The sequence below is a fragment of the Drosophila teissieri genome, chromosome 3L, assembly GCF_016746235.2.
Source record: "Drosophila teissieri strain GT53w chromosome 3L, Prin_Dtei_1.1, whole genome shotgun sequence".
NCBI classification, from domain to species: domain Eukaryota; kingdom Metazoa; phylum Arthropoda; class Insecta; order Diptera; family Drosophilidae; genus Drosophila; species Drosophila teissieri.
The window spans coordinates 10,179,113-10,205,589 of record NC_053031.1 but is presented as its reverse complement, the minus strand read 5'-3'; the positions used below and the strand labels follow the sequence as shown (position 1 = coordinate 10,205,589).

Below are 26,477 nucleotides of genomic sequence, written 5' to 3'. Positions count from 1 at the left end.
GGATATGGTCACCCCAAATTTCGAAAATTGCATTGAAATTTTTATTTTTCAACTAAATTAAATAAATATTAAAAAGCAACAAGTAAATATGTTTTGAAACTAAATAAATTCAAATTTAACATTTACAAATACTGTAAGAAAAAATTAGTTTAGTTATTTTTACCCTAAATAAATTCTAGTTGAACGAAACTTTATATACGTTTTAATTATCAACTGAAATTGTTTGAAAAATAAATCTATTTGAAAATCAAGCTTCCCAATGAAACACCAGTCGCTTTTGGTTTAAAAACTGTTATATTCTTATACTGTTTTACATTTAGCATAGAATTTCAAACACACATACACACTGAAACTGATGCCGACTGAATTACAATGCATTTGTAGTTATTTTTAATTTTACTTTTTTACTTTTATTTTTATTTGTATTTAGCTTACAATAATTGTGAATTTCTCTCATCTGCTTGTTTCCGTTTGAATTCTTCTCTCAATATTCTCATTTTCTTACGTCTCTGTAATTTCATATTTTTTTGATCACATTTTGATTTCGCATGCCCAAAGTGAATTTGGTTTGTGTTCCGAATGATTCGCCTGAATGTAAACCTACTGTACTGCCGTCCGATAAATCAAATATATATTTAATATATATATATTATATTACCTCGTATGTTTAGGGATTTATGCAAGCCTCTGCTTCTGCTAGATTCCTACTAATCTGTGTATATGCTAATATTCAGTCAATATTATATTCATATCTTCAATGGAGGATCGAAAACCTGAAGTTCTGTTCTGTTCTAATGGGAAGGGTATATAAAGTTCGGTTTACCGAAGATGAATACCTCAGCTGTCACATATATGTACAAATTATCATACGGTTTTAGCTTTAAGTTTTCGATGTCTCTCTGTTTCTCTGCATTTGCATTTGCAGTGGATCAAAATCAAACAGTCCTAGGCGACGATCGTGGTATCATATGGTATATGGTTTAAGGTTTATGGTTTATGGTATAATGTTTGCTGGATCCCTCGCGGTCTCAACTAAATAACAGTACTAACTTCGTATCGGAGCTGTAACATGGATAAGGCATGTGGAGGATTTGATATCAAAAATTGTGATGAAACGTGGATTTAGTTGTGTGTTTAGTTCTGTGTTTGTGGCTGACAATGCAAGAATTGGTTTAATTGTTTTCTGTAATTTATTGTACCCTAAAAATTTGTTTACAACTAATACTATGCGTATGCTTAAAATTGATTAAAAAATATAATATTTATATTTATAGATTTATTCACGAAGGCTAATAACTAAACGAATTGTACGACAAAATTGTTGAATAAGACCAAAAAAGGGAGCCATGCAGTTCAGCGATCCCAAAAAAGGTTAACAATTACAAAAAAGTGTGACGAGGGACTTTTTTTGTTTTGGGTGTTTTCGTGTGTGGGTGAATGGTGTGTGTGTGTGCCCCTAGAAAAACGGGGCAATCTTCTTACTGGCTAGGATTCAATATTATTCATATTTAATATTCAATTACTAGGAGCGTAAAAGTTTGCATTCATTTATCGGCTGCTATATTCTGGCTGGCAAATTAATTAAAATATGTAATGCAGTGGTTAACAAAAAGGGAAACTACTAACAATTATGTTTAGATCGGCTCTGTTTCTTCGTTCTTTCGTTTTGTATAATTATATATAATTATTGTTTACAAGTAGCATAATTAATAATTACGTGTATATTTGATGTTGGTTTCTTATAAATTGTTTTTTTTTTATGTTTTTGTTTCTTCCGTTTTGTTAAAATTATAAAATTACCTAATCAAGAAAACCATAATAATAATAATAATAATAGTTGTTACTGCTGCTGTTCTGTTTGTGTTTTTTACGTTTCTGTCAATTGTAATCTACGGTTGGTGGAGGCCTTTTAGGCCTTCCAGTTGTTCTGGCGACTGCCGCTGGCCCCACTTTGCTGCTGGGGCGGAATCATCTCCAGTAGATATTGGCGCTGCAGCTCCGCCGCCCGCTGAACGTCCGCCATGCTGTTGGAGCTGCTCGAATTCTTCGCCGATCCGGACGACGAGCTGCTCTTCTTGTTGTTATTGTTGAAGGCTATCGGAGAAAAATAGAAAGAGCATTACATTAGTACACAATTTGTAGTGTATATTTGAATGCAATTGGAAATCCACCGACTGACTGAGCCGCATTCCTGGTAGCCAGTTATGAATTTTCCAGTCAACGTCATTGACATCTCACCTGCCACTTGTGCCGCCTGCGCCATGGCCATTTGGTAAGAGTACAGAAGCGGAGCAAACTGCATCATATGCTGCGGATTGCCTCCAAGTCCTTGTCCCAGAGCTGAAAGAAAGTGTATACAAATAAGTTAAATTGCACTTAAAATAGTCAACCTAGGAGAAAATGTAATGAAACAAAACCCACCTCTAAAGAGCTGCTGATTGAACGCCTGCATGGCGGCCGCCGTGGCAGCTGACGAGGAACCGCTTAGTCCTGCCGCCGGATTGGCCGAGCCCGTCGATGCCCCTCCAAAGTTACCCAATCCGCCCAGCGCAGCCAGATTGCCCAGCTGACTGAGGTTGCCCAGATTGCCAAGGTTGCCTAAACTGGCCAAGCTATTGATATTCAAACCACCCATGCCGCCAAGGGCACTCAGATGAGCAGCCGCCGCCAGCGTGGCCGCCGAGTATTTGTCGTAGTTCTGGGCCTGCTGTTGCGACTGCTGATCCCGCTGCTGATCTCTGTCCCGCTGATCGCGCTGCTGTTGCTGCTGCGACTGATGGTGATGATCGAGTCGATCGTTGCGGGATGATCTAGATGACGTTGTCGGCTCATGGTGATGCGCTGGTGACGGCCCAGGACTAAGGATACCCGCCTGCTGAGCGGCAATAGCTGCTGCAGCGGCGGTGGCAGCCGCTCGCGAGGATCGCGAACCTCCAGACGACGGCGGTGGTGTGGCTTGACTTTGTGGTGGCGGCGGCGTTGGACGCGGTGTCGCTGGCGTTGGCGTCTGGCATTTGGTGGGTATCACCGTCACTGACGGCGGCAGATTGACCAGTGCAGCGGCCGCCGATGCATGCGACGCCTGCAGCTGTTCCCGCTCCCTCTGCAGATGCGACGATGAGGAATTGCTAGACACCGCGGAGACGGACAGAGAGTTGACACCGCCACTCGATCCATGGTTGTCCACCGGCGAGGGACTGCTCTGGCTGGCCAAACGCTGTTCGATCTCCTGCTCCTGCTGCAGTGCCTTAACGAAGGCCTGTTTCAGTCGGTTGGTGTGCTCCGCCTTGAGAGCCTTCTTCACGTTGGAGGTGACGCACTGCTCGCAAATCACCTTGGGATCTTTGTTGGCTGCAAGTAAATGGTGTCATTAGATTGGCTGTCAGCAATATTCAAATATTTGTACACTTACTCTGTTTCTCCCACTTCCACACGGGCGTAAAATCAATCTTGCACTGGGCACAACGGAATGGAGCTGCCACAGCATTGGCCTTCTTGTTGACGGTCAGATAGTCCACAACGGTTTCCAATCCAAGAAGGTACACAAAGTCCGTGTTGCTGGGATTGGGTATGAAGTGCATCTCTGGCGGCGGTGGTTTTGGTGGGGGAATCTGTCAAAGATATTCCAGTATAAAACCAAAACATCTCATTATTGCTAAGCATTTCGGAACTCACCTGAAGCAGCGTCTTTTCCAACTGCTTGCGAAGGGCCATTTTAGCCGCCGCCTGTCTTTGAGCGGGTGTTTGAGCATCTTCTCTTGCCGTGGACCGATCATTCTGCCAAGAAATAAGTTTATTAATCTATCTGTGAATGGGTTTTTTGGTTGTGAAGAAGGACCAACCTTCTGGTCGTTGTGCTGATTCTGGTGCGATTGGGACAGTGGTAGCGCCGGCGTGATGGAAACAGAATTGCTTATGGTCCCAGGTACCTTCGAATTATCCGAAATATTAGGCTGCATGTTTCAACGATTTGGTTGGGTTGGGTTTTGGTTTGGTTTTTATTTGTTACAGGATAGCAAATACGAATACAGAGCAAAGTTGAGTTTTTAGTAGACGGGTGATTAGTTCGATTAAAGAAATGAAAGAATATTTAGTGCCACTTGCACGAAGTCTCCTCGGTTTTTGGAAAATCCTCATACAGAGGCCGACTTCGGCTGATTTGACAGGTGAGTAGTGTTGGGCAGCAGTGTTTGCAGTGTTGTGAACTTGTTGCTTATGTTGCTTAGTGTTGGGCAGCTGATTTTATCGAATAGTTTTCGCAATAGGAAAGTTAAATTTTTATATACAAAAAACTTTTGAAATATATAGAAACTATTATTTGAGGGATATTAAAAATTGTTCTTCGAAATGTATAAATTGTTATATATAATGAACTTTTTCTAACAAATTTAATTTGTAATGAAAGCATACGAGTTTTGTCTTTTGTACACAAAAGTTCGTAATTGGATGTAAATAGATGGAACTGGGATCTTTAAGTAGTATTTTGTTTAAGTTAACTATATTGTAAATTGAATTTTTAAACTGTTAGTGCTGCTTTAATGTGGCGACCATTGTAAGTTTGTTAGTTTAAAATGTGTTTTGTATTGGTAAGCGTGAGTTTTTGTGTTTTTCAAGTGTTTGGAATACATGTTTGGCTGCATAGAATGTTTGTTGGCTTTGTTCTTTGTGCTTTGTGTATAGTGAATGTGCAGTGCAGTGTCTTTGGTGCTTTTGGGCAAAAGGTGAGAGAAAAACTCGGCGCTTACGGCAACGATTACATTACAATAACTCACATTGCGTGGTTTCAGACTGGAGGGCGGTGCCGATGTGGGCGTGATGGTCACCGATGGCGTGATGGTGAGATTCGGCAGGTTGGTGCGCGGCGGCAAATTGCTCGAGCGGTGCGATGAGGAGGTGGCGGGCGTGATGGTGGTGCCGGCGGCCAAGGTGGCTCCAGCGGGCAGCGATGATCGTGGCGGCGGCAGTATGGAGTTGCTGCCGCTGCGATGTTGGCCGCTCAAGGCGGCCGCTGCAGCTGCAATGGCCGAAGCAGCCGCCGCCGCTGAGCTCGAGCTTCCCGTTCGACTGTTGGTGGCGCTGTAGATTGGATATCAGATTATTAATAAGAGGAACTTGCTCCAAAGTATATACACAAATGCCCACCTGATGCTCACGGCCGGTCCGCCGCTCAAGCTGCTCCTGCTGCCCTTGCTGTGGGCGGGCAGCGGTACCGCCGACGTGGGCGTCACACTCAGCGATCCCTTCGAGGTGAGGGCGGCGGGTATCGCCGAGAGCGGATTGTTGGGCGATACACTGGTCGGTGTCACCACCAGATTCTCCTTCATCACCTGCTGCGATTGCTTGAGTTTCTTGAGCAGCATCAGTTTGGTCTCCTCATTGCGCAGATCCTGTCGCAGCTTCCTCAGACTCTTCTCACGCTCCTTCAGCTCCGCATGGCTCAGCTCCTTGATGGGCACATACGGCGGCATCTCCTCGTCATCCGTCTCCGAATCGATATTCCCATTCTGCTGGCGTCCATTGGTGCGAGCGGGTAGTAACACAATGTCCGGTGCCTCGGCATAGGACTTGGGTTCGGTTCGGGGTCGCAGTACTCTCCTCTGAACCTTGTTCTCATCCTGACCGCCGCCTATGGATCCACCACCTGTCGCACCTGTGACACCTTCACTGGCGTTAATGCTGTTGTTGTTGTTGCTGTTGGTTGTGCTTGAGTTATTGGTGTTACTGCTATTGTTGTTGTTGTTGGTGGTGGTGCTGCTGCTGTTGGAGTTGGTGTTACTGCTATTGGAGGTGGTGCCATTATTGGTAGCCGGCGATGGTGACGGAGTGATGGTCAGGCCAGCGTTGTTGGCCGTCAGCGCACGCAGATCCCGAGTACTGAGCGCCGCCGGAGACGGAGCCGGCGTTATGGTCAACGCCGGGTCACGACCGGACCCCAAACTCAAGTCGACCACATCGTCGACCTCCATTTTGGCCATTTTCGCTCGTCGCGTCGTCGTGATTCTGTATGTTGATCAACTGCAAGGAACCAGACAATACAAATCGATTAGTTAAGTGTCAAACAAAATGTTCATGTTAAGATATTATTTGTTTAAAAATAAATGTAATTTAATTCTGTGTACTTTAAAATCAAAAGAGGATATATGCAAAAAATGTTGTCCCCTTTCTGGAAACCCAAAGAAGTGAGCTGTGTTTAAATAGGGGTTAAGGGGGCGTGGCCCGGAAAGGGGAATTTTGTGGCCTTCGTGTTTTTGCCAAGGGTTGAATTCGTGTTTCCTTTTTCTGCGTTTTTATTCCCGTTTTGTTTTCCTTTCGCCATAACGACACTTTGAAAGCGGAAGTACGACTGTCTAACCCCTAAATGTGTATCTGTATCACCTTTTCTCCCTTTTCCGTGCTGGTAAATAATAAAGATATCCTGATTTCAATTTATTAAGGCGACGACCTTGTTGGGGAAACCGATATATAACCATCCGTTCTCGAGGCAAAGATAATGAAAAATGAAAAAGAGGGGAGAAAGCTGCACTAAATCACAAATCAAATCGGATTTGATCGTAGATACCCCAAGTGTAAGTGGATTTGGGGCGCTTGTGTGAGTGTGAGAGCACTTAAGCGAAAAATTTCTTTCGATTCGGACATTTTATCTTCCACAAACAAGTCACGTTTTCGATTTAACAAATTTTCGCATACAAAGCCGCTGGTTTTGCGGCTGCAAGAAAATTTACATGGAAACTGAGCTCGGCGGTGGGCGGAGAAACTTGTAACAGTCGCCGATCGCTAAGAAGAACCTGCATTATCGTTAAGGATCTTGAAAAACAAATGTTCCGATAAGTTCATTCACTCAAAAGTACTTGAGTTTTCAAAGCTATTTTTAACAACAACAAAAATCAGAAAAACAAAAGTTATTTTGAACTTTTATGCAAGTTCTCACACTTGAGTGCTCACTCTACTGTGTTGAGTGTTAATGGTTACAAAATTTGCATAAAAGGTGGTTCGAAAGACAACAAAAATTCAAGGCCATTGATGGTTAACGGGTTTTTGCAATAAATTTGCTTTTCCAGCACACACAATCCGGTTTCAGTGAAGCTCCACTGTACCTAGTAGTAGTAGTAACTAGCCGAGATCCAAACCAGCAAAAACAGGCGCACACAATCGCAGCCGAACAGGAACAACAACAACCACAACAAGCACAGCAACTAACCGACACGTGAGAGCGAGAGGTGAATAAACCTTTCAAGCAACTTGAGCTGCACCAAAGCACAAACAACAAAGCCCAGCAAATACGACAAACATTCACCTGCCGCCGCTGCTGATTTCGAAAAGCGCACACACACACAGTATCAAAATGTCAATAAAAATCATTTTAACAAGACTCGATCAGCGATAAACCAGCAATAAGCGTCACAATTAAAATGAAATATACATAAACGTATGATCGTAAATACATAAATACATAATTCATTGAGGCAGGTGGCAACGCTGGCAAAGCAGAGCTTGGAAGATGAGGATCTCCACTTTTGCAGATTCCGGCCGAGGAAGAGCGAATCAAATGGCATAATTACACAAAGCTGGGGCAAAGAAAAAAGTGAATAACAAAATTTAAACAACTTGGCATTGTTGTCCCCAATGTGCTATAAATTAACTCGCTTTGAAAGCTAGCACACAAACAAACACGCACGCTTACTCGCTCGTTTTTCATTACTTTTTTCTTCCCTCCGCTCTTTCTCTTTCCCCCACGCCCCACACTACACCCCAACAACATGAAAACGGCGGCTGTCGGCAGAGTCTCGTTACTTTCGACACTTGTGTCGTCATCAGATTGCGCTGCCCGCTATCAGTGCACAGTGGGTCGCATTCGCGGGGTGTACCAGATAATAGGTGGCAAAGCGTGCTGTGCGATAGTGGGCGACGATAACGTCGGCCGGAGGAGCTACAGTGGTCAACAGGTACAGCGAACCAAACTGTAATTTGATTTTCTTGAGATTAAATAGTTGTTCTTTGGGATATTCCATTAAAATTTAGCAATTCTAGGTGCTTAATTTATGAAGACAGTTTTTTTGTGCTTAATATATTTAGATTGATTATAACATTGATAAATTAATTTAATAATATTGCTTATAAAAGCTTACAATTTATAACATTTCTTTTTGACAACATTTATTGCTGGTATATAAAACACCGTATTCTTAAATATTAATCAAATAAAATATCTGATTTATTTTACAATTGCTATTATCTTGGTCCCACTGTACCTCAAAGTTGTTGGCCTGTGTGCGCGAGTTAATTCCACAGCGCGAGATTGTGTATGTTTGCTTGTCAAAGTGTGCGAGTTTGTGTGCTTTGATGATTGTCAGCTATTCCTTATTAAATTAATGCAAACATTTTTAAATTTTTATAGATGCTTTTTAATGCTGGCGATCATTATGCGTGCTGAGTGCCACTCCACCCCACCCCCTCTTCGACATGCTTAATGCGCCCCTTACCCTTTAACCCCTGGCCGCCTTTGAGGGCGAAAAACGACTTTATCGATTTGTTGCGACGTTTGGCATTTGTGTGACTATTATTGTGCTTAATAGCGCGCTAAATGTGCTTAATTAGCATTTGTGAGTTGCTCAGTTTGAGTTCACAATGGGTTGTGCGATATGCGAGTATTTGATGATCTTGGGCGGTCTGTGGGGAACAGGTGTACTCAATGTTCAAGTTCAAGTTTAAGGGTCGTTAGCAGCAGCAGAAGTGGTAATACATCGATTTTCAAATGCAAATTCAATGGGATTTTGAGGGGATTACTGCCAAGATATCCACACGGAAGTGACCAAAGGCGATATTGGGGTTATATCAAAGTGACCAAAGGAGATAAAAAACGGAAGGGGGCGAAACGAACTTAGAGGCGAATGACAAGCGACGACGACGCAAACAAGCAAAAGAAATAAGGTTAAATCAAAAGTACAGTTGTGTACATAGCGCGGCCAGCAGCAGCACCAACAAAAGCAACAACAACGGCAACAGCAACAGCAACAACAACAACACAAACAAAAGCGAAGAGCAACAGCAAAGCAAGCGAAATGTGTTTGAGTGTGGCTGCGGTGAGAGCGACAGGGAGAGCGCTAGCGGCGAGAGCGAGAGGAGGAAGCGGGAGAGCGAGAGTAAGATGGAAGAAGAGAGCGCACGTCGCACACACGACAAATGAGAGTAAGAGGAGAGCGGGCGGCGTATTTTGGGGTCTGGCCACCCAAAAACACCATCCCCCCACACTCCCCCTCAATATCACCCCACAATCACCACGGTTACACCACCCAATCTCCAACCCATCCATTTGCATATTAGTTTGTTATCAGCCTTGCAGATAAAGACTTAACTAAATACTTTCATTATATTTTTGGATCATATGCATTACAAACCAGTCATACATAGATTATTTTAAAGAACCATAAATATCTTTAATCTATGAATTATAACTTTCAAGCTTCATTGCGCACAGCATTTAGCGGATTTCATTTTAGTACTCAAAAACCATATTTAACTACATACATATGTACATATTTACACATATGTATCTAAACTCATATAAGAAGAAACGATTTATAACTTGCTTTAGAACGTTGTAGCTTTCGTTACCTAGCACTTTAAAACCCTAATCTATCCACTTTTTCTTCTGGCAGCCCACTTAGATTTGTATATTTATTTACCTGCAGTCACAGAATAGTAGTAAAAAGTTGTTGTTCTGCAATATTATCAATAGAGCGCCCAAGGTCTTTGTCAATAACTCTTGCACAATCTGAATGAAAGCCAATGAAAGTTGCTATGAGTGTTCATTTAAAACCGCTTATAGGCTGAAAAAACCTAAAAGTCACTTGGAACAGAATAAAAACCTTTAAAATAATCAAAAGGCAAGACGCAGCTTAGCAAACAAACATTTATTTCGCCACGTTTCGGTTCGACATTATAAGAAATGCGCATATCTTATATCTTATGCCATTGTACATGGGCGGCGAGGCGGGGGGGTTGGAGTGCACGGGTGTACGAGGTTTAGTTGAGTGGATTGGGGGGAGGGCAGGAAGGAGGTGGAGGGGGGTAGGTCTCTGCTTGGCTGCTGAGAGAAAAAGCGAGAGAGCAGGCGAAAGAGCACGACTTGTTGTACATGGATGGGGTGGGGTGAAGTCGAGTGGAGTGGAGTGGGGTGGGATGGGGTGTAGTGGGCGGGGGGTGGTGGCAGGGGCGACCGACCTTCGTACATATTTACTCATCCATGCTGGGATTTGGAATCGGAATTGGAAGGGGGGTGGATCGGGTGCTCAAAACACAATCCCAAACCCAAAACCATACGTAGGCCAATTCGACAACTGCAGTCAAGTGATGTCATCGAAAACTGCGGAGAACTATCGAACTGCATTTAAAGAGTTCTATGCACTGGCTTTTGCACCGAAATGCGAAATATTTGCTGGTTCTAGAAAACTATGGCATCTTTTTATATCGATATCCTTAAGTTACGACATTAACTTGAAAGTTAAAATGTTATGTTTCTTACAAATCAAGTTGCTCATAAGAATAACCCAAGAAGAGTTATGCGATTGTTGACATAATCTTGATATAAATGTACAACTAAAGGGATGGGAATATCAAGAAAAGTGAATCAGAGTTTTATATACTAGCTATAATATACATATGTATGTACATATAATGCTTAAGCACTGCAATCTAGAATATTCCAAGATAACTGAGTACTGTCTATTTCCCATTGCTCTGACATTATATTTCTTATCTCTAACAAATTAATGCTTAAAAATCTAAACAAACAGAAGTAGTTTTGAAAAAAGTACCATACTAAACTAATCTAATCGAAATATCTGGCTTATATTCTTTCAATGGAACTATTAAAAAGGGCTTTGCTAAATGTTGCCTTTGATGCAATTAACTTAAGTGCTCTAAGACACCTCCCTAAAAAAAAATGTCCACTGTACCTTGTCGTTTTTCTCGTTGCGTTTATTTATAACAACCGATAAGTAGAATTGAGCAAGTTGCTAGCACTGAAAACAGCGAACAAATGACTATGTACATAAAAAACCAAAACTTCTAAATGGGTTAACTGAACATTAGGCACAAATTAATTGCCTGCACTGTATGACAAACTAGACAGAAATAAATAAGTGGAACCAGATTCTTTACATTCTGATTTGGTTTTATTTTACTTGCTTATCAGTTAAGTATACACAAAATGAAAATGTCTGCTGAGTAATTGGCAAGTTAAAAAACTTTTGTGGGGGGTGTTAAACAGCTGTTTTTCTTCGTGCTCTTGACCAGTGTTGCCAACTAAATAAACAGTAAATGCGATACATAAGGAGCAATAGCAACAATGCAAAGACAAGCTAAAAATTAATGACTTTCAAACTGGTTTTGTTTACTGTTGTTGTTGTTGTGAAATGAGAAGAAAAAAATTGTGCGGAGAAGAAGAAGCAAGGTAGTCGATGCCAAAGCATCATTTAATGCTTTGTTCGCCTCCATCTGTAAGAAAAGCTGTTTTTATTTTTAATTCAACATATTTTGTTGTTTTCCAGAGATAAGCATTGCACGCGGGAAACAGATGGAGAAAGTGTATTTTAAATACAATGACTAAAGCCAATCTGAGCACTAGTTGTCAGTTTAAGTAACATTATGGATGGTAACCCTGCAATAACCCAAAACCCAAACAGTACAAAAAACTTAATATATACTTTCCATATGCCTTTTTTGGTTAAATATAGAAAACTTTAAGCTTGACAACCATTTTTAATTAAAGTAGGCTAACACGCAATCTATTTACTAATAATGATGGTTACCATCTTTAATTTTTCAGTTTAATAAACTAACCAAACTTTAACAATTTACATATCATGTCAATTTGCAATTTTGCCCAATTGCGCAGGTAGGGGTTATATACATTCATGTATACGATGTTATATATAAATATTTGATTGCATATATATGTATGTACATATGGCGAAATATGCAATTGCCCACCTCTCCACTCTTCTTCTTGTTCACGCTGCGTCTTTGCTGTGTTTACTGTTGCTGTTGTGGTTGTTGTTGTTGTTACTTTTGTTGTACATAAGCAGTCCGATCCATGAATGTGTATGTTTTCCACTCACACTCCCGAATTTCACATAGGCAATGGGTTCAACTTGTATATGAAACCAAACGACCGACCGACTCTGCTGGCGTCGCTGCCGACGTCACCGTCTCTGCTTTTGTCTATCCAACCATGCGCCCCTCCACCCCTCTGCCGTTCTTTGTGTACGTGTGTGTGTGAGTGAGTGCTATTACACCTGGGGTCAATAAATTGGGTATAAGCAATTAACATATACTAATTAAATTGCTTCATAAAGTTGGGTGCCAAGAAAACTTTTGTTCTAACCCAAAACCTAAAAGCAAAGTATATCTTGTGTCTCTATATTTATTGCTCTTCAATTTTTTTATATATTATCAGTTAGGTGAAATCTTGTACAATAATGGAATGTAGAATTGGTAAATAATTAAATAAAATGAAAACATACAAGTATTTACTATAATATTTAAAACAGTTAACGGTCGTGTAATTTTTGTCATGCTCTATTACTAGAAACATCCTGTGCTAATTGCTTGCCCACGAGTGTGCAGCATGTATTTTATGGCATTCGGTGGCCGTTGACTGTTTGGCTGAGAAACGGCAAGGCAAAAAGGCAACCGATCTATTTATTACAATTCAGAATTCACAATTCACCCTGTGCAGCGTGTACATCATTACGCATTTGCATTTGGCACATTTAAAATTTCAACGTGCTTAATTCTTTCTGGCTTCCTGGTTTTATTTTGCTCGCTCTTTTTTGCTTTTTTGTTATATTGCTCGCCAAGCAATTGACGCCTGCACTTCGAATGCTTTGGAAAAATTCCACTTAATCAAGCAAATTACCAACGCGTTGCTATGCTTTTCTCCTGCTTTTTTTGTTTTTAGCTATTTTTAGGCTTTGTGCTTTACCTTTTTTCGGTTTTTGGTTATTTGGTTTTTCGGGTTGGCAAAACAAAGATGGCATGCTGCACGATGGGAATGGAAATGAAAATGAGAGAGAAACGTTAAGAAGCGTTAAGAATAACCCCGAAAAGTAACGCGTAAAAGCAGCGCCCAAAAAGAAATAACAAAAACCAGTTAGCCGATACTTTTCTCTCGCGTGGACACACACACACACGCACACACACATGCACACGTGCGCAAAGTTAACCTTTTTTTATGACATACTACGATGATAAGTGCGAAAAAAAGCGGAAAATATTCGTGAATTTCATTCAATTTTGTTAAGAGATTTCAGTTTCGTTTGCCATTAGTAAATTGAGTGAATATATCATTCTATAAATAGGCTTATCAAAGTCATGGCATTGCAATAATATTAAACTTTAGCCTTGAACTAACCACCACGAATAAAAATATAACAATAAACAATATATATAAAGGGAAACCTATGTATGTATATAAATATGCAAATGCTGTTTTTTATTTTATTCGCCTATGTTACACAGACAAATGTACATATTAGCGTGTAATTGTATCTTAGCACGCGTTTTTCGCCTGCAAACTGCATGCTCGGTGGGACAGGTCCCAAAGTCTTTAATCGTGTAGTCGAGGGGTATATAGTATGTATATAGGTATATACACAAGCCGCCTATCAATCCACATAAGGTGTGTATAGAGTACGTTCTCATAAAGGTATGTATGCGGAAACAGTGGGGCGAGCAACCTTCGAAATACAAATATTCAGGAATTTTTGAGATACTTTCTACCTGCCCAATAAACATCTGCCAAAAGTATCGTAACTGAATATCATAATAAAACTATAATAAATCGATGGTATATTTTAAGGTATCTACTTAATTTCCCATGTTAGTAAAGAAGGTTTAGTAATACATTTGCGTAACGATTGTTGATATAGAAAGCTGGAAGAAAACATTCCATACATGTCTTAGGATTATACATATGAGTCAAGATTTCAAATGCCCATCCAAACAACCCCTTTCCATTTATCGACCGACCACTGTTCTGATTATTTACTCAAGCCAAGCGGCATACATAATTACATCTGCGCCAGGTCACTTCCTGCATAGAGTCGCAATACCGATAAGCAAAGTATCCCCAACCAATCTTAAGTTTGGGTATTTGGCAAATCGAACCCTTTTGGATCTCTGCATAGTTCTTTGCTCGGTCATGTGCGATTGAATATGTACTATGTATTGAATATGCAGTCTAGTCCAAGTACTTGTGCATTTGTCTGTGCATATGCAATGGCGTATAAAAATAAATGTCAGCGAAAAAAAAAATGGAAAAAGAGAAAACATTTTTTTCTAGCTCTCTAGCTGATAAGCAGGGCGACACTTACAAATTTGTATGTACATGCACACAAACGGACCAAGTACATAAGTGTGAGTGTGTTTAGGGTCTGAAGAGTACGTAATACTTTCAATTTGACTGTTGTTAGGAGGGCTGATTCACAATTTTCATCTTAATCTTGACAGATTCGTTTTACTATCGCTAGCTGCTACCGAACTGAAACTAAGCATAAGGTTTATGTCAGAATTAAGTGGTTTCTCAGAAACTATATGTAGTTATATAAGTTGGATTACATACTTGCGCATGTTCATTTAAATTTCTTTGGAGACGTGTTATCAGTACCCAAATAGCACCTACATACATACATATATCTTCTATATATTCTATAACGAAACTTTTGATCATCTAAGTTTATCAGGATTAAGTCAAGTTGAAACTTCAAAGTATCTATAGCACCATCTTGTGGCATCGCGTGTATCTTTATCTGATCTTGGCGAATAAAATAGTGCTCAAGGTCGGTGAACTCCGCATGAAAAGAGAAATCGCTGGATGCAGCTAAATAACGGTAACGAGCTAAGTGATGCTGCAACTATAGCCACAAATACCAGAGCTAGTGGCTGCTACTAAAACTAGTATTAGTTGTGCTGCCTTCTATGTGCGGCACAATTCCTTTTTTTATGCGCTTGTTCTTATTTTTGCACTTAATGACGTGTAACGAGCTCGCGCGCGTGTTTTGCGCTCTCTCTCGCTCTCTTTATATATATGTATATATGGGTTGGCATGTATATACATATGCACACCATATAAATGGCCAGCATACACACAAACATATGTACTAGTGGCTGGGTTGTGCGTGCGATGGAGATGGCGCTCTTTGAAAATAAACAGGTAAAAAAGGTAAGCCAAAAGAAATAACAACAAAAAGTAGCTTTGCCACTTTTTTTTAGCCGTCTGCCTTTTGTTTTTTCTTTTTTTTTTCTCGTTTTTTTGTTTTATAATTTTTTTCTTGAGTGAAATGATCGTCAGCAAACAACCAAATTGGCCTGGCGGTTTTTCTTCTTCTTGTCTGTGTGTGTTGGCCAACAATAATTATCGCCGATACCTTTTAAATAATTAGTCAGCAAGAGCTGACCATGAAAAATCAGCACAAAGTGGGGAAATCAATGTAGGCTTTTGCAAACTGTTTACAGCAGCGCTTTATCTTTCGTAAAGTAAACAATACCTGATGTACATATACATACATACGTCAAGTGCATATGTGTATTGCATTTAATCACTAAACATTTTCAGTACTATTAGTGCTATAGTGCTAATTGATAATTACTACCCAGTTTCATTACTATTGTATTTGTTTAACAGCTTACCGCTGTTATTATTGCAGTGCATAAATAACTAGTAATCAAAATACAGTAACTATTATAACTTTGGAAGTTTCGCAACTGTACTTCATTTTCCTTACTGCTTCAACTTTACGACCATGAAAATCGTAAGGACGGCCATAAATTATTCATAATCAAAGATGGCAACCCTGTTTTAGCTTTCAAAGATAAATAAGAAGCATTTTCAAAAAACAATCGACAGAAAAGTCATTTAAACGGTCAATTGCCTCAAGCGGCCAAAAGCAAATGTCCGAATGAGAGGGCGATAGCAGAAAAACACAAAAACACCAAACACAAAACTAAATGAAACTGAGAGGCACTGCATAATGTGTCAGAAAGAGAGCGCTGCCACTGTGCCAGAGAGAGGGAGAGGGGGGCAGAGCAGCTGACAGCTGCCCATTTAAATAGCAGCGAAAAAAGTGCAGGTCGACAATGAAAATGTATTTTATGGTCGGTCAACAGCATGTATTTAATAACAGATATGCTAACATATTTTACGCGTAGCATAAAAACAATTTAACATTTATGCACCACATACATATTCTCATATATACATATATAGGAATAACATTTAAATCCTAAAAGATTGCAATCAACTATATGTTAATGGTTTCGAAATGAATGGAGAATATTTATTGAATGCTATTACACATAATATATAACCAACAAATTATTTGTGAATGGGGCGTCTGGTATATTTCACAACAAACAAATATAAAATCATTGAAATATAAAAACCACAAATGCGTGAATATAGGCCATTTAAACATGTGGACAAGTGAATGGATACTTTCCACATACATAGATCAAATATCAGATATGATATGAGATATTTTGGATAAGTATTTAAGCCAACCACACCAAACCAACAATCACAACTTGTCAGTTATGATGATGAATATTTAGCAGCTGGGATGCCTTTCAAAACTCTTCAAATGTGCTTCAGCATCGGCCATTAAAAAATGTTAACCACATCGGGATGTGCATAAATTATAATTTACCGAAGCGCAGCAGCCCCAAGATGTCGAATCGGAAGAAGAAGAAGACGAGGACGGGCGGGAGGTTGCCGTATAGGTGGAATCGGGGAGAGAAGGCGACAGACCGATACAAAAACCGAGAGAGAGTGAGAGAGCGAGAGGAAGCGAGGGAGAGAGAGAGCAGCCTTATATACACGGGCATGGAATGTTTGCCTGTGTGCACACGCAACACACACATAGATTCCGCCGTTTGGGTTCTACTTTCGTGATATACATATATATATATATATGTATATACAAGCATATACCATGTACAGTGGGCACTACATATGTAGAGCTGTGTGTGCAAGCATCGGGACAGCTAATCAGGCAATTAAAGAGCCACCAAATAGCCCAAGCAACAACAAATGGGTTCACACAAAAAACCAGAAGAAAGAGAAACAATTTCAAAACTGAGGTGGGCATCGACAATCAAAAGTGCCAGCAGCACAAGCAAAAAGTTTCCCATCAACTCTACATACATACATAGTTATAAAGTCTGTCATCGCCAAGTGAATGTGTTGCAAGAACCGAAACGTCAAAGGAAAGGGAGCCGCCGTTTTCTTGTTTACATAATGGTTGCAAAATTAAGAAAATCCCAACGATTCGCCGAAACATGCTGGGTTGTCACTCGCAGACAGTGGGTGGCATTTCCCACTGCCCCGCCCCTTTTTCGGGTTCAAACCACCCACCCACCCATGGCCTAAACCTGCAAATGCCACGCACTTTCAACGTACATATTTCAACCACCGAAAACAGCGCAGAAAAGCAGCCAGAATAACACGTATTTGCTAGTTAGGCGGCACGACTAAATGATACCGGTTATTCGTTGTTTAGCAACCCTTACAAATTCAAATTTTTAAATCACCACGCACATACTAAAAAGTATAAACACCAAGTGATTATAATATCTAAGCCTCGTGGGAAGTTCGTGTATTAAAAGCTATAAATACATATCTACACAATTCATTTCTATTATTTATTATTATTCTATTATTTAGTGGGTATTTTGTTTGTTATGAATACATTCCCATTAACCCCAAGAACCAATTTGAACCATTTATTATAGCCTATTAAAACGTTAAGACCGGATTAGTGCAAATATTAAATACTTTTGCAGGGGTGAATTGTTGAACACATCCCCGTATGATATTATATTTTAAGTAAGGTTCATGGAAAAATTGGCTTACAATTTTAGAACAAGTATAAAAAGCATTGCATTCTATTAACGTCTTAGGGAAACTCACACATATTATAAGGTTTAGACAAATACTAAGAACTAATAGGTTTCTTAAATGGGTATTACCTGATAGGCTACTAGTTTTAAAAGGCTTTCAAGTTGTTCTTAAGTTACCATGATAATAATGCAACCCTCGAGTAAAAAACAGCCATTATGAAACAAGAAGAAAAACAGATTCGACAAGTTACTTCACTTAATGCGGTTCCCCCCCGCCAAGGGGAAAAGCAAATCCGCCGCAAAAGGGGGTTGGGAAAACCAGAGTGGGCGGCTGCTGTTTCTAGAAACTTTTCGCGAACCTTTAAAATGGGCTTTAAAAAAAGTGGAAGGAAGGCAGGAAGGAAAAGAGCGTGGAAAGCCTTTACGTCTGGGCTCCCTTATTTGCCGGTTACGCCCCCTGAGGTTATGCCCACATAGCAACACAGCCCGTTGGCGCCACCCACGCGCCACCCCCTCCTCCCCTTTTTGACCTGTCTGTATGTTGGGTAACTTTTTTTTATTTTTTTTATTTTGCCTGCTTCTTCTTTTGCCTTTTGCCCTAACACAAAAATGTGTATCTAGAAATATTTTATGCAGGCAACTCTTCAGCGGGGGTGTGGTGCCTTTGGAGGGGGTGTGGCAGATAGGCGAAGTGGTTGGGACTGGGACTGGGGTTGGGGAAGGGGGTTGGTTCACCCCCCTCACCCCCGGCCAACCCGCCCAACAATGGTCGCTGCTCTGGTTTCGGTTGTTGGTGTTATTGCCTTTGGTTTTGGTTTTGGGCGTGTTTCTGGTGGCACAAAACTATGACCGAGAATCGGGGTAGGGTGTTCCGTGGGGCGGAGATATCGCTATTTCAGCACACATATAAATCTTTTCGCAAGATATACAGTCGAACTCGCATAACTGCAACGTGCCTAAACCACTTTGCAGTAAAATTCAATCAAATCTGTCATCGTAACTTAAAAACTTTTGTAATTTGAGACTTCTGAAAAACACACACATCTCAATAAACTAAATATGCACGTTCTACCGAAAGTTTTATTATATTATATTAAAAGTTGTATTATATTATAGTTTATACTACAGTTTCTTTTGAAAATAACTAGCGGCAAATTAAAGAACGATCTTGACCAAAACTATACCATAAGCGATTTAAGCAACAAATTTAAAGTAAAACTCCCATATCCTCCCGAATCCCCCTGAAATAAAAGTGCAGATGCTAGTGGTCGGAGCTATTGAAGAGGAGCTGTATATATATAAATATATATTGATACACATAGACGGCACATCAAGACACATGTCCACATAATTGCCAAACGCGCAAAATCGAAGTGGCGACCGGTCCACTCCACCCTAAAATTCACCACCCCCAAACCGCCCACAAATGCCCAGAACACCCAGACCACCCAAACCATCCAAAAGCACCCACCGAAAGCCCAACCCCTCGGCTTAGGATTACTCACCAGTCTGCATTTGCAGGTGGGTGGTACAGTTGCGCTTTCAATTTATAGTTGGATTCTCGGTGGCCTGGGTAGGACTGCTAAGCCAGTTTCATAAATAATTGCAGAATATTGAATTTTGAGGTGCCCAAAGCCCATGCCAAAACAATTTCCCCAACTGCCAATGATATTTGCGCTAATTGCCATTGCCGTCGTCGTTGGTATTTTCATTAAAATTGCGTAATATTAATGGTCGAATGCAGCGTGTGTAGTTTGGGGCTGGGTCACCATGCTGTGGCTAAAACTAATTTCCCGTCCAAGGTTTCAATGTTCACACACACACACACAACACACACACAGAAACCAACCATATGAGCAGCATCAACCAATTCGGATTTTCGGCATTACAAATTTGTGGAAATTTGCATATTTTGGGGGTGCTGACCCCGAATCACCCGACGTACGAATAAACCATATTCGCTTCAACCTGCAGCGGCAAGTTCACTGATACTGATATACAATGGTGTAGGCATATCATCGCATAGATTACGCAACTATTCCCAGGATACCGCCAGGGGCTGCAGAGAGAGAGAAAGAGAGACAGAGAGAGAGAGGGGATGGTGGCTTCACACATTCGCGGCGACACATTTGTGCCACTCGACTCCACAAGGTACCGTACCACCGGCATAAGCCACCCACAGGCTGGCCACCCGAAAATGGTAGGAAATCCACTCAAGCACATCGAACGCAGGGCATTGGACCACCAGTCACCACACATAGCCACCCCCCATAGCCCCCCTCCCCACCCCTATTTTTGTGCAACACACAACTACGCCACTGTACAGCTGGTATCAAAATAATAACACGGAAAACCCGGCCCATAAATCAGGAAACCCAGGTTATCTGCCATCTAAATCGGTAGAGTTGGCTTGTGCTTCATTTACTTTTTCCATATATACAAACGTATATTATTGAGTCTTATCAGCAACCTTCTGAGATAGAGTTCACTTTAAATATACGTAGCTTCTTAAATCTAGCACATTTCAAAGAAATTCAATGGATTTCTGTTAAGGCAAGTGACTTCAATTCGCACAAGATAAAACATTGTGTAGTTTGAGGAATAAACCTAAATATAAAGCTAAAGTTGCTAACATTTAATAAATAACCGAAAATTCATAATTTCTCAGTGATTTCCCAAGCTGCAGAAGTTTTTGTCATCTGAGCGACGACATTTGCTATAATCTCGACCTCAGCTGTGCGTAGGCCTTCGTTGGGTGGGAGTGGCGATTCCAGGGGGCGGTGGTTCATCGGTTGATGCTGCTGCTGCTATTGCTGTTGTTGTTGTTGTTGCCTTCGTTTTCGGGTAGCGACGAGAGCCCGGATATTATATGCATACTTGAACTATGCGAGGAAGGAAGCCAGGCGACCAGACCAGCAGCAGCAGCAGCAGCAGCAGCAACAGCAGCAGGACCCCTTCTGTCGTGCCATTCCCAAAAGTCCCCTAGACCACCACCCTAGCCCCCCACCACCACGCCCCCTTATCCTGTTTTGTATATGTATCTGTTTTTGCATGCTCCTCTCTCTCTTGCTCGCTCTCTGGCTTATGTGTGTGCGTTTGTGTGTGAGTGTGTTTATATACATGTGCATGCACAGCTGTACCGTTTCGGGGCATTTTACAGCCACAGAGCCGCCGCCACAGACCATGCGACCACCCAAGCACCACCCACAGCCACCCCCGCACAAGACCACCCACAACAACAATGCAAAACGTCTGCATTTCAACTAACGCCACCCGATACACAAACAAAGGTCGTGGGGAATGGGCTCCGCACAGCTCCTCCCTTTTGCGCCACACCACCCTCTCCCCCTCGAAAAAAACCAACAATCCACCCACCGAAGCACCCGGCCACCCACAGAACCACCCAGCCGCCCACTCAACACCCCCACCCACCCACTGCAGCAGCAGCCATCTCATATTGCCATAGTTGTTGTATTCTTCTTCTTATTGTTGTTGTTGTTCTTCTTGTTGTTGTTACTGCTGGGGCTGCCGAAAAAGTTTTATACATAAGCGGAAGCTTACGAAAATCCCCCACCCAACGGGACGAAAAAAGGGAAACCCCCTTGAAATGCCAGAAAAACAGAACTCATTACAAAATCAATAAGTTAATTTTACTTTTTTTTTCTTTTCTGTTTTTGCGTGCACCATTTACGTGACATTTTTACGACAAACTTCCTGCATATTAAATCAATAATACTTTAGTGAACAAAGTTCGAGCTCCGTTTACAATGACTTTTGGTTTTCCCAGCAATTAGATCTTAAATATAGTTATAAAAAAAACAAAAGCCTCTAGTTAATGCTTTAAATTTAAGTTTGCTCGGCCTTCTTGGTCGCGAATAATCGATTTTTTCAGAGGCAGCAGCGCCAAAGTTAAAACCACCCACTCATCCTCGGCACGAAAGCAGAAAGGGGATCCCATAAAGAATATATGTATAAGCGAAGTGAAAACAACTGAAGAGACAGGAAAACAACTCCCCTGAAAATGGGATGGCAGGGGGGTGGGGTAGGTGCGGAAAATCGGGTTGGCTAAAGGTTGGGCTAAGGTGGAAAGTATGGAAAATCCAAGTAAACGAATTCCTTTGGCTCGCCCGCCATCTGACCTTTTCACTTCGCTGGGGAATTTTAATAAAATTCCTTAGACTTACTGCTCAATTATTTACAAGAATTCCATGATTTATTGTTTATGTTCTTGGAAAAGTTATAAATTCTTTGTATGAATATGTACGTAGCACATTTGTACAATTCAGTTGCAGACTTTAATATCTGGACTTGAGCAATATCTTTGAGTTTACTCAAAGAACAGAAAGAATATGGTGTTCTTTGCATCGATAGTTGACCGAATCTTCCCTGACTTTGGCTGTTATCGTAATCGCCATCACAATCGCTCTTCAATCGCCTGCGAACTTTGATTCATTGTTCTCGTTGTTTAGTTGTTGTTGCAGTGTTGCAGCTGGGCTTTTGTTTTACTTGTCAACAGAGAGTTTAGTTTGGTGCATCGGCTTGGGCTTAGGTACTGCAGAAAACCCCTTCACCAATCATCCCCGAGCCCCTCCCTCTGCCCATCCAAAAACAACAATGCTGCGGACGCTGCATGCAACTATTGAGGCATGAACATGCAATTTATGTACCTCTGTATGTGCATATGTTTATATGTATGTACGTATGTATGTATGTACCTACGAACTATGAAATACAACAACAGCAGCAATAAGCGACTGTACTTTTGATATAAAATCCACTACACTCCACACACTCAACACACTCCCCCCCATACATGGAAAACCAAACCAAACACTCGCACACACAACACAGTTCAGTTGTGTACGTGTGTATGTATATAGTACCGAAAATACCCCCCATCGCACCACCGCCCACCGCCCAACGCCCACATTTAGAGACACCCACTTGGAGTGGAAAGCTCTGTTTAGTTTTAGTTGCGCTTTAAACTGCATTTCGGCTTGCGATGCCTTGTTGTTGCAAGCTGTACATAGAGCATTGCATGGGTGTCGACAGGGGGGTGGGCGGTGTTACTTGTGCAGCAAACGAAATAGAAAACAACTGCAATATGTTTGCTTCCCCGGAATGCAGAATGGAATAGCCAGAAACACAGCCCCAGTTGCATTGCAGGCGGCAGAGATTGGGCCAAAAAACAGACATTACAGCCGAAAACATGCCATCACCAACCAATTCCAGTTGTCATCTAAAAGTTGCAACATTTACCGAAGCCTATCTATATGCATTGGGTGGTAGAAACTTCAAAATGGCATTAAACAAACAATGAACCCAATACCATTTAATATTCTGCCACAAACTAACCTATCCTAACTAGTTCTAGTATGGCTTTTTAAATTAAATAATTACTCTACAAATTACAGACTTTAAAGGAAAGGAAAAAGAACCCATGGAAAACTCAACCCGTTCTGGCTGTGCGTAATTTTAAACAATATGAGCATTTTCTGAACCTTTGACCCCTTTAAGCGAAATTAGATGAAAATTTCGGATATCGAAGCAAGTGCCGGAGAGGTGGGGAGGGGAGAATGGAGTGAAATGGAGAATGGCAGGAGAAATGAGGAAGAGGAAGAGCGGAGCGTTACTGCAAAGCCGGCGACTTTTGTTGCTCCACTTGCACAAACAAAAACGCACGAAAAGTCGTAAAGAGAATTTCGGCTATCGAGCTGCTCCCCCAAACTCACACACACACACAAGCAAACTCACCTGCAAACTCAGGTAAATCGACGTGAGTGTGTGTGTGTGTGTGTGTGTGCGGGTGAGTGGTGCCTGTGTGGAGCTGACACGGCAACAAACAAAGGTAACGCTAAAGCCAAATCTACAGCGATAAATCTAGAAACCGGGCATTCTAGTTCCAACCTACCAGATATTTTACCTCTTTCGATTCAGCACTTTTTTTCGTGGCTAATTGGTTGGGCATACTAATTATCAATTGATTTCAATTACATTTTATAAATATATTTTATTTTGTAACAGTTTTTGTTATACAATTTGCATTCCGTTTGATTTCTTATCTATCCCATTTCTTATCAATCATTTTTTGTTAGTAAAATTAGCAACTTGGCAAAGTTAAGTAATTTGCATAGCTAAAATCTCATTTTCTGAAATTATTTTCCTATGAAAACTTGGATTGTTTAATAGATTGCAAATAGGCTCAGCAAACTTCCGAACTTTTAACACTCATCTCAACTTTTGGACTTCACCTGATCCGCTGAGAACTAGTTCACATTTCAACTACCCCGCTCCCCCTCCCCATTCAGTGCACCCAAAACAACAACAATTGCACTCACAGCAACACCAGCTACACTATTGCTACAACAACAACAACTACTAGTAGAAATGCGGGTCTGGGTCGTAAAATCGAGACCGTGAGCAAAGAGGAAAGGAGAGGAGAGAAGCGGAAAGGCGCAGAGAAGTGCAAAGCGGAGGCAAAGGAGGATGGGGAAACTCGACGAGACGTCGAGAATGCAGTGCACATAAAGAATGCCAAAATAAGTTTAAAACTAACGACGAACCGGGTTTTAGTGCGTGCGTCTGTATGTGTGTGTGTGTTTGTGTGTGGGAGCGAGACAGGCAGCAAGGTGGTTTTTTGTATGGCTGAGTGTTTGTATTTTGGAGCATGCAACATTGCCGAAAAATGCGTGCGATGGGGGATGGGAGAGAAAGAGAGAGGGGCGAGGGAGGCCCCCAAAAATGAGAGAACCGAATGGGAGAGAGAGTTTGCGGAACAAGTGCATTTCTGCATGAATGTGTGTGTGTGGGGGGTAATTTTCGAGAAATTAACAAGTGTTGCAAAGCGCAAAAGGTGCGTGCGGGTAATTATCAAATATAAATATATACTATGTAAAACAGAATAAAAAACAAAACGAATGGGAAAAAGTTCATTAACACGGTAAGCATTGTAAAATACCGCCAACGAATCTCATTCATAAGCGAGAAATGTGTGTATAGATAACGGGAACGGAAAGAAAAAACGAACAGCGGCGACAACCCCTTCCGAAAATAAAAAGAAAAACCGCGGCAACCCAGTCAAGCGACACAGGAAAAAAAGTAGCAGCTGAAGCAAGCTCCTAAGCATGGCGTCCCAGCAACAACAGATAAAAGCTGTAAAAATTGTCAATATAGAAGAAAGAAAGGCAGTCAGCAGCAACCACAACAACAACAAAAACAACAGGGAGAAGAAGAACAAGCAGCAGGCTTTGGAGCTTTGCGAAATAATGCGCGAGAGTTAAAGAAGAAGCCGCCAACGCCAACTGCGACGTCGGCAGAGCATTTTTAACGAGCCGAATGACAAGCGCACACAAACAGAAACACCAACACACACAAAGGCACTTATGCAGATGCATACAGTCGAGATCGAAACCGTAGCAGCAAGATCAGAACATAAAATAAAATTAACATAAGAACATAAGATAAAATTAAAAAATATATATTAGAAATTTGTGTTAAATATTACAATGAAAAACAATTGAGGTGTTTGAAAACATAAAGGCGTTTGTAAAATGTATTGATTAATAATACATTGATATATTGGGTATTTATTTAATTCTAGTGGCAATGTTTTGGCTATAACTCATGGTTTTTCAAGATAGTTTAATTAACCAACTACGGAATTTGATGACTTTCCCTAATTGCCACTATTGCATTGACCTCGATTGTGCGACCACACACACACACAAAGAGGCGCACAGATGGGCGACATGCATACGAGACGCCGCAGCAGCAGACCGGTTGAGGTTAAATTGGATAGTGGCAGTGAGAGAGTAGGAAAGAGAGCGGGGCGAACGAGAGAGAGTGATTGGAGATGGAGCATACATATACATATTGAATTTTTCTTCTTTGGCGTAATGAAAATTTTAGCACTGTTTTGGGGCAAGAAAACGGGGGAAAAAAATAACAGAAAACTTACCCGCGTGTGAAAATCCGTTAGTCGGTGGCGCCTCTGCCGCTGCGCTGCTGCTGCGGAACTCCTCTAGATTTTTCCAATTTCGCATGCACAAAACTATATGGATTTCACTTAATTAAATACACTGCTTATGTACACCTTATATATGCACTTATACGTTGGTATGTATGTATATACGCCTAACCAACACACTTGCAGCACGCGCTCTGCTGACGTCGACGCCGCTGCTTTTTTGCGGCTACTTTATCGAAATATTTTACACGCACTGCAGAATATACTTTGTTTTATTTAAATATTTTTGTTTGTCTTTTGCTTTGCTGTAAACTTTATACGCAATTTGTTTACTATTTCAAAGAGAGAGTGACACACACAAAGACACACACGCACACACAGATAGGCCGCTTCATGCACTCTTGTGCGGCATTTTATTAATCCTCGTCGATTTGTTTGTAAATAGATAACGATACGATATTGTATTGTATCCGCCGAATCCACAGATAACAAACCCGATTTAATTTCAATTGTGCTTTTTCGCCGTTCCGCTCACGCACACTACCTCACACACACAGACGAGACCGCGTAGCACGTCCGAACGATCCGAGAGATGAAAAAGTAAAAAAGTGTT

General features: G+C 41.2%; 1 protein-coding gene across 1 annotated transcript; it reads right to left on the bottom strand.

The window, feature by feature from the left end:
- Nucleotides 1–353: 353 nt before the first annotated feature.
- LOC122616853 (dual specificity protein kinase splA) lies at nt 354–26,477 on the bottom strand. The gene is made up of 9 exons (XM_043792426.1): nt 25,856–26,477; nt 5,143–6,015; nt 4,773–5,076; nt 3,843–3,929; nt 3,676–3,777; nt 3,413–3,611; nt 2,422–3,351; nt 2,239–2,340; nt 354–2,094 (listed from the first exon to the last, which is right to left on the bottom strand). Exons 2-9 carry the CDS (start codon nt 5,973–5,975, stop codon nt 1,910–1,912), a joined length of 2,742 nt encoding a protein of 913 aa, XP_043648361.1. The 5' UTR covers nt 5,976–6,015; nt 25,856–26,477; the 3' UTR covers nt 354–1,909.

What these genes read in the sequence shown, in the direction of transcription:
- LOC122616853 (XM_043792426.1), bottom strand. Translation starts at nt 5,975, where the DNA reads ATGGCCAAAATGGAGGTCGACGATGTGGTCGACTTGAGTTTGGGGTCC. An exon ending in CCAGTCTGAAACCACGCAAT is followed by an intron (nt 3,930 to 4,772) that starts GTGAGTTATTGT and finishes GATAATTCGAAG; the next exon opens with GTACCTGGGACCATAAGCAA. An exon ending in GCAGGCGGCACAAGTGGCAG is followed by an intron (nt 2,095 to 2,238) that starts GTGAGATGTCAA and finishes TTTCTCCGATAG; the next exon opens with CCTTCAACAATAACAACAAG.